A 17,554-nucleotide genomic window follows, 5' to 3' on the forward strand; every position below is an offset into this window, starting at 1 on the left:
TTCCCCGTGAACTTTCGAAGTTGAATTTCAATTTAAACCATACCTATATTTATTTTGTTTCTCTTTTTTTTTAAATAATAATAATTATAAAAGCTAAGTGTTTTAGTGGAGTGATTAACTAATTTAAAGATTTAAAGTGAATTGTTGAATGTTAATATTGGTGTAAATATTATTATTATTGTTATTATTATTATTATTTAATTTTCTTCATTTTCGTTATATTGATAGTGTTCATCATATTGGTTACTTTCCGATTCACTTTCATATTCTTCAGACTCATCATCGTCATCATCTTCAACCTGATAGCTTTGTTCGGTTTTCTGTCTCTTTAATTTGTTTCTCATTCTCTTATTACCAAACCAATTGTCCAGTTGGCTCTTTGATAGATTATTCAATGCACCAAGAATTGACTTCTCTGCATCCTCTGGATATGGACCTGTTTCAACTAAATAAACAAGGTAAAATAAATAAAACAAAAAACAAAATATTAGAAATTTTATTATATAAAAGAAACATATAACAAATTAATAATTAAAACAACTTACATTTTGAATGTTGACTGAACCAATTATTCATACACTCTTCTTGCTCAGCAGATAGAATTCTTCTATGCTTGTGTTCCTTTGAGTAGGTCTTTTGAATCTTGAGGATGATATCACAAGAGTTGGACTTTTGGAATGACTTTATAACTTGAAAAGTTGATCTTATTTGTTTATATTTTGAATCCGTTTCTTGATACAATAATGGTTTAACCTATTTAAATATTATTAGTTTATAAATAAATGTTCTTTTGTTTATAAACAATCATCATCTTCATTATACATACATGTAAACATAGATTTAATATCTTTGAAAGTTGGTTGATTCTCTTTGATTGTTCATTGTCTAGAAGTAACAGCTCCTTCTTGTAGAACGATTCCAAAACAGAGACGGTGTGAGCGAATTGAGGTGTGTGGATCAAGTCCAACTTTTGGCATTTGATAAACGGTGTCAAATCAAAGTTGATTGGTTCATCGGCAAACTTTGAGCATGGCTCAATGGTTGGGAAGAATTGAATACCAGAGAGATACACCAAAAAGTTTAGGAATTTAATGTGGAATTCACTCTTTTCGATATCAGTCACCATATTGAGAATCTTTTGTTGATAGGTATCATAGAATCTATTCTCATCTTCCCCCTCCACCATACCAGTGTAATACATTGGTTCATCAACGATATCATCATATGATTCATTTATATTTGGTGAACAATTATCGTTGTTATCATTATTATTAATATTATCATTATTATTGTTATTGTTATTTAAAGGAATAGGATAATTTATAATATTGTTATTATTGCTATTGTTATTTAAATAATTTAAACAATTTGAAATATGAACATTGTTAATGATACCATAATCCTCTGGTGTAGATGGAATTGATGATTGAGTAATCATAGGAGAGGAAGCAATTGGAGAAGATTGAGCATCTTTAATACAACTATTATTACAAATGAAATTATTGTTGGTTGTTGGTGATGAACCGTCTTCGGAATCAAAATGATGACTGTTCTGATTGTTGCTTTCAAAAGTATAATTATACTTTTGAATATCAGATAAAAGATGATCAACTTGATCATTTTGATTTACATTGTTATCGTTATTGGTGTTCATATGATTGGCATTAATCAAATCATTTTCATTGATAACCTGAATTGAATCTAAAAATTAAAAAAAAGAGAGAATCACAGAGACGAATAAACATTAGATATATTTAAGAATGTAAAAGATAACGAGTAGACTGATTGATAATATTGTAAACATACCATATATAATTGAAGGATCCATTTATTATTCACAATAATATACAAAACAAAACAAACAAATATATAAAACAACAATAATATAAAGACAACTGTTGTTTTGTTTTATTTATTTTTAATAAACTTTAATATTACAAACAAATACTATTTACAAACTATATATAAAAAGGAAATATAACAAACTATCTAACTTATTATTATATATTTACAATTGATTAAAAATCAATAGGATGAAATGAATAGAGTAGATAGATTGATGTTCAAGTATATATAGATTGTTTTTTGTTGTGTTTTAAACAACGTTACGTATATTTATATTTATATATCAATCATACTTTTAAATGACAATTGCAAACCATGATTTTATTGTATAGTATTGTATAGTGGTGTTGTACCCTTACCTAGTAAGGGGTGGATTGTATGTAGGTATGCAAACATTAATGTTCTCTTAGAATGTGAAAGTTAATTCAAAGTTAAGTTTTTGTATTGAATAAACAAATGATAGATTGAATATTGTCAATAACATTATTAAAAAAACCAACTACTACTATTATAATTAATTAATTAAAGAAAATGATGTAAGGTTTGCATTGATGAAGGTTATGATCAACTGCTGCTTCTAATGATGCTGTTGTTGTTGTTGTTAAACAAACATTATAAACACCAAAATAATTCAGATTAGCTTTGCATTTGAATACAAGAATTCTATTGTGTTATTGTTGTTGTTATATATAAATAAAACTTTGGTTTCCTAATTTAAAGAATATGTCATCTGTTAATTAAATTAATAATAATAATAATAATATATAATCGACCAACCAACCAACGAAACAATTAACAAATGATTTGATTGAACCCCTGCAGTTGTTGTTTGAATTTTCATTTTTAGATAAAATTTGCTTATTTATATTAATGAATGCAAATATCAAGTTTATAACCTGGAATGATAGATTTTTTTTTAAACAAATAGTACTTTAAAAATATAATACTACTACATTCCAAGAATTATTTTATAATATTCTTGAATTTAAACACGTTCATTTAAATAACTTAATTAATAATAAAATGTTTATTCTTAATTGTTTTACTGTTGATGTTCTCTTTGAGTGCGTTGATACCGGCATCGTTACAAAGTGTAATGAGTTGAGCACAGGTGAATCCTTCGGTTTTCGTTATGATAGAGTCGATATCTACGTCGTGGTCGAATTTCATGCGTTTCATTATGACCGATTGAAGGATGGCACGACGATCGTCGGCCGTAGGCAGTCCAACGTAGATCTGTGTCTCCAAACGGCCGGGTCGAACCAGACCTGCATCCAGTAGATCGGCACGAGTAGTACAACCGATCAAAAACAACTTTGATTTCGTTTGAATACCATCCATTTCATTAAGCAGCTGTGTAATAATTCGGTTTTGTCCACCGCCACCATCTTCACCACCAACACTTCTAGCCAAACCCAAAGAATCTATCTCATCAAAGAACAGAATACAAGGTGCACTTAATCTTGCTCTTTCAAAGATATCTCTAATAATTCTCTCACTTTCACCTAACCATTTCGAATATATATCAGAACTATAATATATAAAGTAATGAGTAAGTAACTTATTATATAATATAATAATCTAGATTGTTAATAACATACCCTTTGATTGATATAAAGTTTACATTCATTTTGGTTGCAACAGCTTTGACCAGTAGAGTTTTACCACAACCAGATGGACCGTGTAGTAATACACCAGAGGATGCACCGTGTGTCAATGCCAATCGTTGGAATGTGTCACCGTGAAGTAGTGGCCATTCTATAAGTTCTTTGAAGCGTTGTTTGATCTTTTCGTAGCCACCGACCGATTCCCAAGCGACATTAGGTAGTTCCACATCGAAATGCATAAGATTCGATGCTCTAACATTGAGTAAAGCATCATCGAAATCTTTCATCGTCAAATAACAACCATCTTCACCATCTACCTGTCTCTCAATTGAATTTAAAGCAGCAGCTATACATAGCTTTTTTAGATCTTGATAAACGAAACCAGGTGTTTTCCTTGCTAACTGTTGAATAACCTTTAGTTTATCATCTACTTCTTCTACTTTTACTTTTTGTTTCTCTTTCTCTATCGCCTTTTCGTCATCATCAAATATTATCGATGTATTTGATAGAATCGATTGTAATATTAATTGTCTTGATGATTGTGATGGTATTGGTAATGATATTATCTTATCTAATCTGCCGGCACGTAATAATGATTGGTCGACACTCGATAGGTTCGATGTTGTTGCGAGTAAGAGGTGATCGCTACTGATACGGTTATCAATGAAATTGCATAGTCTGAGTAATGCATGATTGGTAGTATCATTACTTTCATTCACTCTACTACCGATACTCTCTATATTCTCAAACAAATAAATAACTTGATTACTATTACCATTACTACTATTACTATCTACTATTGGAAAGTTTAAAGTCGATGAAAATGATTTTGAATTCAAATGAATGACACTCTTATCTTTACATATATATCTTGCCAACTCTGATATCTGTGTTCCAGGTGCACCAGATATCAATATACCTTTCATACAAAGATTTAAACTACCTATTTCTTTCTTTAATTCTAATAATAGTAATTAGTAATTATTATTAATAATTAATAACTTTAAACATTTTTATTGTTTTAAATAAACTTACTTAATAAAGACTGAATTGATTCTATCTCTGATTTTAAATCATCTTTAATATTACTACTATTACCATTATTATTATTATTATTATTATTATCATTACTATTATTATCTTTACTAATATTATTATTAACAAAAGTTAGCTTGTATCGAGATGTTGATGATGATGATAAAGTTGTTGCATTTGGAAAATATAAAAGTGTATCTAATAATTGATTATTTATATCTTTAATTTTGAATCGATATAATCTATTATTTATTGATATTCTAAATGTAGATTCTAATATAATCTGTATAATGCAATTAGTAAGATGTATTAACCAGCATTATAGTATATAGATATACAACAACTTACAGGTTTATCAGATAGATATAATCTTAAATGATTCTCTATATTGTTGAATTGATTGATATCTAGAAGAGGTGAACAACTGTCTAATGATTCAATAACAATCTCTGTATTATTTGAACAATAGAGTTGTTGTTTCTCTGCTTGGTTTGTAATCTGATTGATATGACTATATAACGGTATTATTTCAATCTTATATAATCTATCATCATTATCGGTGCTATTATTGTTGTTTTTGTTGAATTCTAACAACATCCAATGAGGTAACGATGCTTCATTAAAGTTGTTTGACGACGATGTAAATTTACATGGTTTAAGTTCTATTAATATTATTTTATCTTGTTGTTGTTTATTATTATTATTATCGATTTGTTGTTGATTATCTTGATTATCTTCTTTATTATTATTATTTAATATCGATTTTGCAAGAGTAACTGATATTAATAAAGCAAATTGGTTGGTTGTAGATGATAGCTTTTGTTTCTTAAGATAGGTATTAGATATCAGTACCTCTATGTTATTATTTCTCTTGTCGTCATTTGAATGATTATCTAATAAATTAGATTCGAATGTACCAAACAATTCTAATGACATGCTAAACTAAAATCGTGGTAAATGATCATTCCTTTTTTTTTTTTTGTCTTTGTTTTTTGTTTACCTTAACTTTTTTATTATTTATTTAAATCTAATTTTCTTTATTTTATTGTACAATAATAAATTTATTATATCCGATTTCAAAATGTGGGATGTGATCCAATACATCTGGTGGTTCTATTCATATTCGCTGTTCATGGTTTTGGAGCTGCATGCATTAATGGGAATATCAATATCAATTGGGGTAGGTGACTTGATAAGGACTGGGGGTTCTAGAATTAAATTTAGTTTTTGCTAGGATTTCAACGGAAACATTTGAATGAGTGAGGATCTTATAGAATATTTTGAGAACACCTGTTTGTCTTCTCTGTACCAGCCATATTAATAAAATCTAATATATTATTGTGTTATCTAAAAAAAATTTATTTTATAATATTTTACATTTTCTCGATGGCCATCATCAATTCTTGAATGGCAGCTAATTAATGAAAAGTCTAAGTTGAATAAAATGGGAATAATACCTTTTTCATTGTTAGAACGATTCGAACTATATATTAGGTCCTAGTGGTACAGAGTGTTGGAGCTTCTTTTTTTGTTTCGAGATGGTGTCAGTGCTAGCGAAACAAAACATAGATAATCTAAAATAAAAGTAATAGGTAACCAACACACTATAAACTGCTACTAATAACTATTACTGCTGTGTGTTTTTGAGTCGACTTGAACTAAAATTTTTTTTGACAAGGTTGCTTTTAGATATTCAATCCGAAAAATAATATAAATAAAACCCTATTCCTATTAGAACCTATATGATTATAGATTTTTAATTTTTTATTGATTCATATATTCTTAAGAATTATGAATAGAGAAATGAACTTGGATAAAAATGTAAAATATTATAATCCGCCGCTTATCCATTCAAATCTGATTGGAAGAATCATTTTAACAGCTGGTGATATATGAACATCTTGGGTAGCAAGATCAATAACAGTTGTTGTATACTCTTCACCATTAAGAGAAGAAAACAAAACAATTGTGCTTCCTTTTACACCGAGAGTGCTTGAGAAAATATATGCTGGGAAACGGTTTGGTACTGTATAGATGATTTGGGTGGTTGCTGTTGCAATCGATACATTGTAAATCGTATAGTTACATTTTTGACATAAATCAATAAAGAATACTTGATTGTCAAAGTAAACGATTTGTGGAGTTTTCATAACGAAACCATTAAAGAAAATTGGCTCCTGGACAATTGATTTACTCCACAGGTTGAAAACTATGTAATAGGTACCCAATGGTGTATTCGGTTCATAGATAATATGGTAGTCACCTGTGATTGGATCATATGAACCTACTGGGTAATTTGAACGTTGATTCAATGACCCAGTTGGAAGTGAAATCGATAAACTATGTAATACTATATATCAGCAATTTAATTTTCAAGAAAATAATTTTTTAAAAAACTTACAATTCTTGGTTTTTAAAGTCCCATATGAAAACAGTAAGATTTGGATGAGTATACGACAAATTCAAACCTGGAATTGCAGCCAACTGATAAACTGGATCATAGGCAAAAGATTGGGGACTTTCAGTTCCTGTATAAGTATAATTCAAACTCATAACCTCTCTAAAAGTATTATCCTTATGTATTATTAATAATTTATAAAATTTAGATGAAAAATAGGTGTTCTACTTACATTGATGGAATATTCAACTACTAAATCCTGACTAAGGTCCCAATCGGTAATCAACAATAAAATAGTATTATCCTCTGAATTTCCAGACAAAAATCCTTGAAAGAAAAAAGGTGTTTTCAAATTTATATTCTTTAATAAATTTCCATCAGTGGTGTTAATAGAAATAAATTGCTGGTTTTTGGCAATCATAATATATTGTCCTATATTTAAATCGGTTGAATAAACCACCTATATATAAGGATAATATGAATAAAATTTTAATATCTATTTTTAGAAGAATAAAATTATAAATATCTATTTTTATTTACATTTAAAATTGATATTAATAATAGTAAAAATGAAATATTTAATTTTACTTTCATTTTAGGATCCTATTAAAAGATAAATCGGATAATACAGAGTAATAAAAAGCTTTAAAGGACTTGATTAAAATAAACATATAAATAGACTACTTAACAAAATTATAAAAATTTATATTTTAAATCTAGATATTGGTAGATATTCAAAATGGTCTCAAACATGATATTATCAATTTGATTTTATTTTAAAGATTTTTTTAAAAATTGAATGACGCGGCTTTTTGTTTTTTTAAAGCTGCCCTAATATTATCAAGATGAATCATTAAATAAGATAATTTTATTATCTGAAAGTCAAAACCAATTTTTGGAGATAATATTAGTTTTTAGATTGTTTGTTAGAAAATTACCATATCTCTTTTGTATTTGAGACTCCAAAGTTTCAATCCCTACGATGTGTTTAACTAGTATGTGTAATCTCAAAGATCAGGGAGAATGAGTCATCACATAATTATCAATGAATTTGTCAGCTGAGTCAAAATCAAAAATCTGATTTTGGACTATCCTGACAGAGGTAGAAAGATACATTTAATTGTTTTAAAGAGTAATAAATATTTCGAGAAAGATTTTTAGTAATTCTAAACAAATTAGAATTATTGATTTGTAATAGAAATTTTCTGATTCTATAACATGTTGTTACCCACCAAATCAATTTTGATTTGTTTTATTCTTTATATCACATTTGTTGTTGTTGTTGATAGAAATAATAATAATTCAATTTGATTGATCTGATTGATTGATTGATTGATTGATTGATTGATTGATTGATTGATTGATTGATTGATTGATTGATTGATTGATTGATTGATTGATTGATTGATTGATTGGTTGATCGATTTAAAGTGATGCAAACTTATCACATGCTTCAACGAGTGCACTTGTAATACCGACTTCAGAGACAGAGTGACCGGCGTCGTTGATAAGGTGGAGCTCCGATGAATCCTTGAGTACCTGATGGAGATCGTATGCCGATTTCGCTGGACAAACGACGTCGTAACGTCCCTGAACGATAACAGTTGGGATGTGTTTTATGAGATGAGCGTTCTTGATCAACTGACCTTCCTCCTTGAAGAATCCACCGTTGACAAAGTAGTGACACTCGATACGCGCAAATGCCAAACTAAAGTCACCTTCCTCACCACGCTTGATCTTCTCTGGATCCAACATCAATTTGGAGGTGGCCATCTCCCAACGTGTCCAGGCGTCGGCACATTCTCTCTTGACCTTCTCATCGCTACCTGTCAAACGACGGTAGTAGGCACTCATCAAATCACCACGTTCAACCTCTGGAATCATATTCTTGTATGGCTCAAAGTAGTCTGGGAACAACCAACTGGTTCCCTCTTGGTAGAAGAACAACAATTCCTCTCTTCTCAAAGTGAAGATACCACGTAATACCAATGCTTTTACTCTAGTTGGATGTGATTCTAACAAATTATCAATAATCGATTAATAACAAACTTAAAACAACCACAACAACAACAACCAATATATTACTTACCAGCATATGCCAAAGAAAGAGTTGAACCCCATGATCCACCAAAAACAACCCATTTTTCAATTGACAACAAGTTTCTAATCTCTGATTGTTTTTGAAAATAAAAGTGTTAATCTAAAATGTAAATGAAATGTAAATCTATTTGAATCATTAATACATACTTTCCATATCTTCAACTAGATGCCATGTAGTATTATCAACTAAATTTGCAAATCTAAATATCATAGAAATCAAGATATGACTATTAATATTCTATTTATAATGATTGTATCATTTGATTTACTACTACTATACATACGGAGTACTCTTTCCACAACCTCTTTGGTCAAACATAATGATTCTATATTGCTTTGGATCAAAGAATTGTCTGTAAAAGTCTATTTTTTAAATAATAACATAATAGTAAGCTTCATTAATGAATTTCAAAACAACAATGTATAAATAGATCCTAAAGTATAACATACCTTCACATCCACCACCTGGTCCACCATGAACAACAATAACTAGTTTTATTGAATGTTTTTTAACATGTTAATATTGACTAATTAGATTGATTGATTGCGATTAATATTGTTTATATATATTTACCTGGATTACCGGTTGGATTACCAGATTGTTCAACATGCAATTCATGGATATCAGATACCTTCAATCTCTGTACATCATATGGTTGAATTGGTGGGTATAATGTTCTTGGGTAATCGATAATTGATTTTCTTTGGTCTCCTCCCATCTTCTTTTTAATCTATCTATCTATCTAGTTTATTAAACAACTAAATAACAATGATAATTTAATTAAAGCAATGAAATGCATTTTCTCTTTTAAAGTGTGTGGTGTTCAAAGCCAAAAAACAAATTTTTTAAAAATTAAAAAAATAATAAATATCTGATTTTTGATCATAAATTGGGAACTAATGAAGATTTCTCGAGTAAAAGTCAAGAAAAATTGAATCAACCCCAGGATTACTTTCCATTCCATCTTAAGTTAATATAATCGAATCTATATTTCAGAACAATATAACTTTGTTCTGAATTATCATTTCAGAACACTTAAATAATCTATTTTGATTTCTGAAGTTTTTGATGATCCTTATTTTCTTTTTTAAACTTACAAAATAAAATATTTTTTATAAACATTTTTACAATAACGATACCAACAATTCATTTTTCATATGTTTATATCAAATCTCCGCTTTTTAAAACATTAATGGGGGTGGTTGTTTTGTTATGGTCAAAAATGAAAAAATAAAAAAAACAACATATTTATATTTTTTTAATTAATTGATTTTTTTTTTTTAACAAACATTAATAAACTACACTGCACTTCACTACTCTTTTCTTTTTAATTTAATTTTTAAAGTCGATAATAATAAGAGTAATATCTGTATATATATATAATGAATATTAATCATAGTAATAATAATAATAATGAAAACAATAATAATATAAATAAATTTAGAGGATATCCAGATGAATACCTTGATTATGGATTGATATCACCATCAAGATATACAGGTGGTATCTCAACTTCATTATCACCATCTTCTCAACATAGTTATGAGCGTGGTATCATGAATAAGAAGGTACCAAAGATCATAAAAGATGTCATTCATGGCCACATGGAGATACCAATTGAAATACAGGATTTCATTGATTCCGTTCAGTTCCAAAGACTGAGAGATCTCAAACAAGTTGGAACCACTTCATTTGTATTCCCATGTGCAGCACATCATAGGTATAGTTAGTTATTTCTAGTGTTGATAAAGGTGATGAGTTCTTAACTAACTCTGACATATATATAACATCGAACAATACAATTAGATTCGAACATTCACTGGGTGTAAGTCATCTTGCAGGTAAATTCATCGATCGTATAAAGAATACTCAGCCAGAGTTAGAGATTACACACGACGAACAGATTGCTGTTAGAATAGCAGGTCTATGTCATGATCTTGGTCACGGTCCATTCAGTCATGCCTTTGAATCTTGGGTTAGAACAACTGGGTATGTTAATATTGTTAACAATCTATAGATAGAAATTGTTAATTGTTATACTTATACATTGTTTGATTTGACAAAAACATGTGTTTAAATCGTTTACAGTAAACAATTTCATCATGAAGAGATGTCTGTGAAGATGTTAAACTTTTTGATTGAAGACAAAGGCTTGGATCAATATGATACGAGCGATATCAAGTTTATTGAAAATCTGATATCCGGTGACTCTACCTCGAAACCCGATAGAAAGTTCATCTTTGATATCGTTGCCAATCAACGTAACAGTATCGATGTCGATAAATTCGATTACCTAGCAAGAGATTCCTATTATCTTGGTAGAGCAAATAATGTTGATTTCACAAGGTAAATATTCTTTGTTTTAACAAACAAACAGACAAACAAACATAACTAACTAACAAACTTTACACTCATTTTAGATTGATAGAATTTAGCAAAGTAATTGAAAATGAAATATGTTTCTGTAGTAAAGAGGTATATAATCTTTATGAATTGTTCCATGCCAGATACAGTCTTCACAAGATAGCTTACACCCATAAAGTTGGTAAAGCCATCGAATATATGATATCGGATGCATTCAGTCTTGCAGATCCATACCTAAAGATATCCGATCAATTAGAGGATCCAAGAGAGTAAGTTGTTATTATTACTTGTACTTTTGAATCATGATGGTGATCACCATATACTAAAACATATTGTTATTGCTGCTTGTTGTTATTTATAGATTCATCAATTTAACAGATAGTTTATTATATAGAATAGAGACGTCAAAGGAAAGAGAGTTGGAAGAATCGCGAAAGATCATAAAGAATATTAGAATGAGAAATCTCTACAAGTTTGTCGATGAGGTGATATTGCCGAGTGAACAACATGCTCACACCATTAAGATGAGTTCGGAGCTGATTGCCAAGGAGGGCACTGACATCGATGTCTCTGATGTCATCGTTGAGAATCTCAACTTGAACTACGCATTCAAGGACCAGGATCCAGTGCAACACACAAAATTCTACACGCGTTACGACAACACCAGAAAATTCCAAATACCAAAAGAACACATCAGTCATCTCATTCCAAGTCAATTCCAAGAGAAGAGAATTAGAATATTCTGTAGAAACAAAGAAAAGGTATGTGTTTACATTACAATTCAATCTTATTATTATTATTCATTAACAATTTATTTCTTTCTTATCATTATTTTATAAATATAGTATGAAAAGATTCAAGATGCATTTAGAAAAGTATTAAAGAATTATAATATACAACCAAATCCATCAAATACTGTTAGCCCAATGAAAATACCACAATAATAATAATAATTAACAAAATCTGTATATTTACAAATTCTTAAGATAATAATAATAAAATATAATTATACTTTTTCTTTTTTTTAAAATATTACAATTGTTATTTTCTTAAATTAACAATATTTATTTGATTGGTTTGGTTATCGTTTTAACCAGATTAATATGAAGTTTACTATAGAGTAAAGACTTGCCTTTACTTTATTAAAAGATGGTCCAAAATGGTGTAGAGAACGTAGCACGAAGTCTCTGATCAAAATTATTTGATTGCACTGATTGAGTATTATTGGAACTGACAGTATTCATATGAGCCAATGAATATACTCTGTTGTTTTGTGATAGAAATGTAATGTTTTTTAATGATTCTATTAAAGAATAATAAATAGTATGTTAATATATATAATTATTATTATTTTTATTATTATACATACCAAATAACATTTTGTTTTATATTATTATTAGTAATATAGCTATTCTTTCAATTGTTTATTTAAAAGTATAATAAATGATATAAAATGATAAGACTTATTTATAGTTATTTTGTTGGTTGCAGATAATATTTAACGTTAAGTGTCGTTCGTTCGATCAACGTTGAGATTGTACACATATGTATATAGAATAAATCTCTGTACAACGTCATTAGCTTATTATGATGACCTATCTAACGATAAGTTTGATGATGCTCAAGTTATATTCAAACAGTTTAAACCTGATTAAGAAATAGTATCTTTACGCCCTATACATTTTTATCTTTAACATTAAAAAGATATTAAATATTACAAAAGAGTAGTGTAGTGTATATATTCTTTATAAATTTTACTTGAAGAAATGATCCTTTTACCAATGATTACATCAGTTAACTTAAGCCTTTATCTGTCTCTGTCTCCCTAATATTTTTTAATATAAGGTTGATTGATATATATATGAGTCAACTAAATAAAGATGAAATGTAGTGATGATTTTATGGTTAATAAATCTATCAATTGATATGATATATAATAAAGACTAAACAGTTTTGTAGATCAATCATATGTGTATGTGTGGATATGAACTTAACACTCACCACATCCAATCCAATAGTTTCACACAACATTTTCAATGATTTATTAAATAATTCAATGATCTGTTAAATAATTGTTATTATTATTATTTTACAATTGATAATCGAGCTCACCTACGTGTGACATGTCAAAACAAAATATATTTAATTTTAATAATAGTGTATTAATAAAGTTTTTTTTTTTAAAAAATAAACAAATAATTTAATTAATATTTAAACCATTTAAACAAATAAAAATGAATTCCATGATGAAAAAGGTTAACTAAAAAATAATAAAAATAAAAAGAAATTTAAATAAGATTTTGTGTTGTAAAACCGAAAGGACAACCCTTACCTAAAAGTAAAATCAAAAAAATTTATAAAAACACAAAACCTTTGATAGATTTTTATTTTTGATTTGATTAACGTGTGATTAGATATTTTTTGTGGTTATCAAAATAAAAAGATGAGATGGTTTTTCTTTAAAGTTTTATTAAAAAAAAAAAAACAGTAAATCGAATATTTCTTTAGATAAATATTTATTTATCTGTATCTTTTATTATTTCACTAGTATATCACAGTTATTTTTAACCTACAACTTTACAAATGTTAAAAATACTGTTGGTATCTGTGGTTCTTTTTTTATTGCAATCAACTATATCGGTCCAATCACAACCGATACCATGTACCTATATATCGTCAAGTAATCGTAGTGATCCAATACCGTGTGATTATGAAAATGCAATTGCCTATCAATATTGTCAATCAAACAATGAATATGGATCATGCAAGGTATGAAATAGAAATACAAATAAATTATAAATTAAATAAAATAGAAATAATAATTTAGATATTAATTAATCTATTTATTTGAAAAAAAAAAATAGTTTGTAGATTGTATTTCTGGTTATGTTTATGATCATGGAATTACAAAAAAATGTATATCGACATTTGCACTGACTTTGTATGATGTTGTGTTGCTCGGTGCCTTCGGAGTGTTGGTAATAACTGCACTGATTTTCACATCGAGATGTTATAATTCAAAGTCACTCAGTCAAGCGAAATACCACTCAATGGCACAGCCCGAAAAGAAAAATATTGAAATGTCACAGGTTGGTAGTAGAGGTGGTGCAGATTTGGAACAGCAACAACAACAACAGGAACAGGAACAACCTGAAGAATATGATGAATCATTATTGGAAATTCTTTCACTGGGTGAAAGTGAAATCTATTTGGTTGCACTTGGAATTGCTTTGTCACTAGTGGATATTGCCCTGGGATTGGTGGTTCCTCTCGTTGCTGCCAACATCTATAATTACCTGTATTCCGGTGAGGTCGATAAAATCAATGGAACCATCCTGACGTTCGCTCTGATTATCATCGGTATGATCATTGTCCAGTTTATGTATGGTATCGTTCTGGCGTTGGCCGGTCATCGTATTATTGCACGTCTCAGAAACAAGTTGTTCACAGCGATTCTCCAGCAGGATATGGCATTCTTCAATGAACGTAAAACCGGTGAACTTATGAGTAGACTGGCAACCGATGTCAGTTCAGTTCGTTCGATCATCTCTGACAGTATTCCACATATAATCATTCAGTTTGGTAATATTTTCGGTGGACTTATCATGTTGTTGATCATCTCTTGGAAACTAACACTGGTAGTTCTCTCGCCCCTCCCGATTCTCTTGATATTCTCGAATTTCTATGGTGCCTATATCGAGAAGATTTCGATGCGTGTGCAAGATGCCCTCGCAGACGCCGCTTCTCACGCAGCGGAAACACTGTTTAACATGAAAACAGTTCGTTGGTTCTCCAGTGAGCAGCAGGAGATCACCAAATTCAAACAGTACATCAAGATCTCCTATAACATTGCTCTGAGAATGACCATTTGGAACGGTGTATATTCATCAACCAGCGGAATATTCGAGCAACTCTCTGTGTTTATCTTGCTGTGGTACGGTGCTCATTTGGTAAGCAATGGTGAGTTGTCACCATCGATGTTGATCGCTTTCAATCTGTTCCTCCCATTCATCTCTGGCGCGGTGACATCGTTGTCCTCGCTCTACACCACCTACAAATCGTATCGTGGAGCTAGTGTTCGATTCTTTGAGATTATGCAGCGACGTCCAGACATCCCATTCAGTGGCGGTGTCATGTTGGATCGTCAGCGACTAACCGGTGAGATTCAATTCAACAAAGTTACATTTGCATACGATGGACGTGATCCAGTCTTAAGAGAACTATCGCTCCAATTCAAACCGAATACTATTACCGCGTTGATTGGAACATCCGGTGGTGGAAAGAGTACTATTCTCTCACTGCTCGGACATCTCTATAATATCGATGCCGGTAGCATCACCCTCGATGGAACCGACATTGCAACGATGAACGTGCAGAATCTGCATTCACACATCTCCATTGTCAATCAGGAACCATCGTTATTCACCGGAACCATCGCTGAGAATGTTGCATACGGTGCACCCAATGTCAGTCGCGACCAGATTATCAACGCCTGTCAACAAGCGAATGCACATGGATTCATCACACAACTTCCACAGGGTTACGACACCCTGATTGGTGAGCGTGGTGCAGCGCTATCCGGTGGACAGAAACAGAGAATCGCCATTGCTAGAACTATCATTAGAAATCCACTGGTTTTGCTACTGGACGAAGCGACGAGTGAGTTGGATGTAGAGTCGGAACGATTGGTACAGGAAGCGATCGAGACTTTGGTTGTCAACAGAACAGTTATCATTGTTGCACATCGTCTATCAACCATTTTGACTGCAGATATTATCGCTGTTGTTGCAGATGGTGATGTCAAAGAGGTAGGAACACCCGAGCAACTCGTGGAAGCACGCGGAATCTTCTATGATTTCGTACAGATTCAATACGGACAGGGCGATGGCAGTGAAATCAAGTTGAACATCCCACCGAAATCGAGAAATCTCAACAAGCTGAGAATGCGTTCCGAGACTATTAAACAAGCGATCGCCGCCGATAGAGACAGAGCACCAACCATGCTTAGACAACAGAATATTCATGGATTCTTGGATAATGACGATGAAATACCAACTAGTAGCAACAGTTCAACTACAACAACAACAACTAACAACAATAATAATAATAACAATTTACCATTACCAACATGGCGTAGTGCTAAATCAAAGAGTAAGAAATGGCAACAGCATAGCAGTACCTATAATAAAGAGGTACCGGTTGTACAAGGACAATGGCGTACAGCTAAAGTCGATGAAAAACTTCATCGTGTAGTATTAAAGAGTAGAAAGAGATTCTTTAAAGAAGAGAACCGTGATTTGAAACAATCACTTGTAAACTATTAGTAATAAAAATAAAATAGTAATAATCAAATTATTTGTTCAAAGATAAATTTAAACAAAATAATTTTTTTTTTTTTTTTTTACAATTTATAAATGAAGGATAAACATCCCACTACGGAATTCAGCTCATTATAACAAGATATATCTATTTGCTCTAATGCCAAAAATTTCACATATTTTTGAGGTGGGTTGATGGCAAAGCTCATCAAAGGTAAAGATTAATTTTTTTTTTTTTTTGAAACATTAAAAAAAGATTTAATTGACATCTTTGGTGAAAATAGCTTCAGACACAAAATACTTAGTCGCACCATCATAGAAGTGAGAGATGTAATGTAAGGCATACAGCTGCCGCTTTGTGATCATTTTACTTCTAGAAATCCAATACTGTGCACTCGGGTATTCGAACAGTTATTCCTCTTGCCGGAGCCACTCTCTCTTTCTGAAAGGAAGTTTCTTAAAATCCGAAAGGATACTCAGCAATTCAACAAAAGAGCTGGCCTCAGTACATTCAGCACCTCTGTAGTGAAGACGAATGTTGGCACAGTGGAGTATGCCAACGCACCTCCTCCACGAGGATATCAAAAAGCAAATAGATATGATAAACAAGCTAAGACTACCGAGATTCAGCGGTACTGTAAAAGTCTAGAAGATTAAACAGAGAACGAGAATATTACTGGAATATAGATTGAATATGTATTTGACATAGTTGGATTCATATCTTTTAATTTGAATAGAATAAATAATAAATAAGCATTAATTATATCCTGATTTTAATCGAAGTGATCTTTTTTATTTAAAATGTTCCTCTAGTTTTAAATCTAGAGCGATGATGTATTCTTCTTTGATTGTTTTGAGAATCCAAAAAGGCTCTGATATTGGATAG

General features: G+C 30.4%; 5 protein-coding genes across 5 annotated transcripts; 2 read left to right on the forward strand and 3 right to left on the reverse strand.

Annotated features, from left to right (window-relative positions):
- Positions 1-197: 197 nt before the first annotated feature.
- hbx3 (homeobox domain-containing protein) lies at positions 198-1,828 on the reverse strand (the record flags this gene model as incomplete). The annotated part of the gene is made up of 4 exons (XM_020582325.1): positions 198-445; positions 546-753; positions 827-1,701; positions 1,807-1,828. The coding sequence occupies 4 exons, from the start codon at positions 1,826-1,828 to the stop codon at positions 198-200; spliced, it is 1,353 nt and encodes a 450-aa protein (XP_020426741.1).
- Positions 1,829-2,853: 1,025 nt separating this feature from the next.
- PPL_11576 (VCP-like ATPase) lies at positions 2,854-5,423 on the reverse strand (the record flags this gene model as incomplete). Its single annotated transcript, XM_020582326.1, has 4 exons — positions 2,854-3,376; positions 3,447-4,413; positions 4,488-4,770; positions 4,836-5,423. The coding sequence occupies 4 exons, from the start codon at positions 5,421-5,423 to the stop codon at positions 2,854-2,856; spliced, it is 2,361 nt and encodes a 786-aa protein (XP_020426742.1).
- Positions 5,424-6,316: 893 nt separating this feature from the next.
- Positions 6,317-9,704, reverse strand: PPL_11577 (Proline iminopeptidase; the record flags this gene model as incomplete). The annotated part of the gene is made up of 11 exons (XM_020582327.1): positions 6,317-6,827; positions 6,889-7,061; positions 7,118-7,345; positions 7,426-7,488; positions 8,000-8,051; positions 8,327-8,900; positions 8,975-9,055; positions 9,133-9,185; positions 9,270-9,348; positions 9,436-9,474; positions 9,560-9,704. The coding sequence occupies 11 exons, from the start codon at positions 9,702-9,704 to the stop codon at positions 6,317-6,319; spliced, it is 1,998 nt and encodes a 665-aa protein (XP_020426743.1).
- A 664-nt stretch (positions 9,705-10,368) lies between these two features.
- On the forward strand, positions 10,369-12,294 carry PPL_11578 (HD domain-containing protein; the record flags this gene model as incomplete). Its single annotated transcript, XM_020582328.1, has 6 exons — positions 10,369-10,706; positions 10,727-10,975; positions 11,075-11,332; positions 11,407-11,619; positions 11,745-12,111; positions 12,196-12,294. 6 exons carry the CDS (start codon positions 10,369-10,371, stop codon positions 12,292-12,294), a joined length of 1,524 nt encoding a protein of 507 aa, XP_020426744.1.
- A 1,639-nt stretch (positions 12,295-13,933) lies between these two features.
- tagA (ABC transporter ATP-binding protein) lies at positions 13,934-16,674 on the forward strand (the record flags this gene model as incomplete). The annotated part of the gene is made up of 2 exons (XM_020582329.1): positions 13,934-14,119; positions 14,215-16,674. 2 exons carry the CDS (start codon positions 13,934-13,936, stop codon positions 16,672-16,674), a joined length of 2,646 nt encoding a protein of 881 aa, XP_020426745.1.
- Between the last annotated feature and the right edge of the window lie 880 nt (positions 16,675-17,554).

This window comes from Heterostelium album, assembly GCF_000004825.1.
Source record: "Heterostelium album PN500 unplaced genomic scaffold PPL_contig23, whole genome shotgun sequence".
NCBI classification, from domain to species: Eukaryota; Evosea; class Eumycetozoa; order Acytosteliales; family Acytosteliaceae; genus Heterostelium; species Heterostelium album.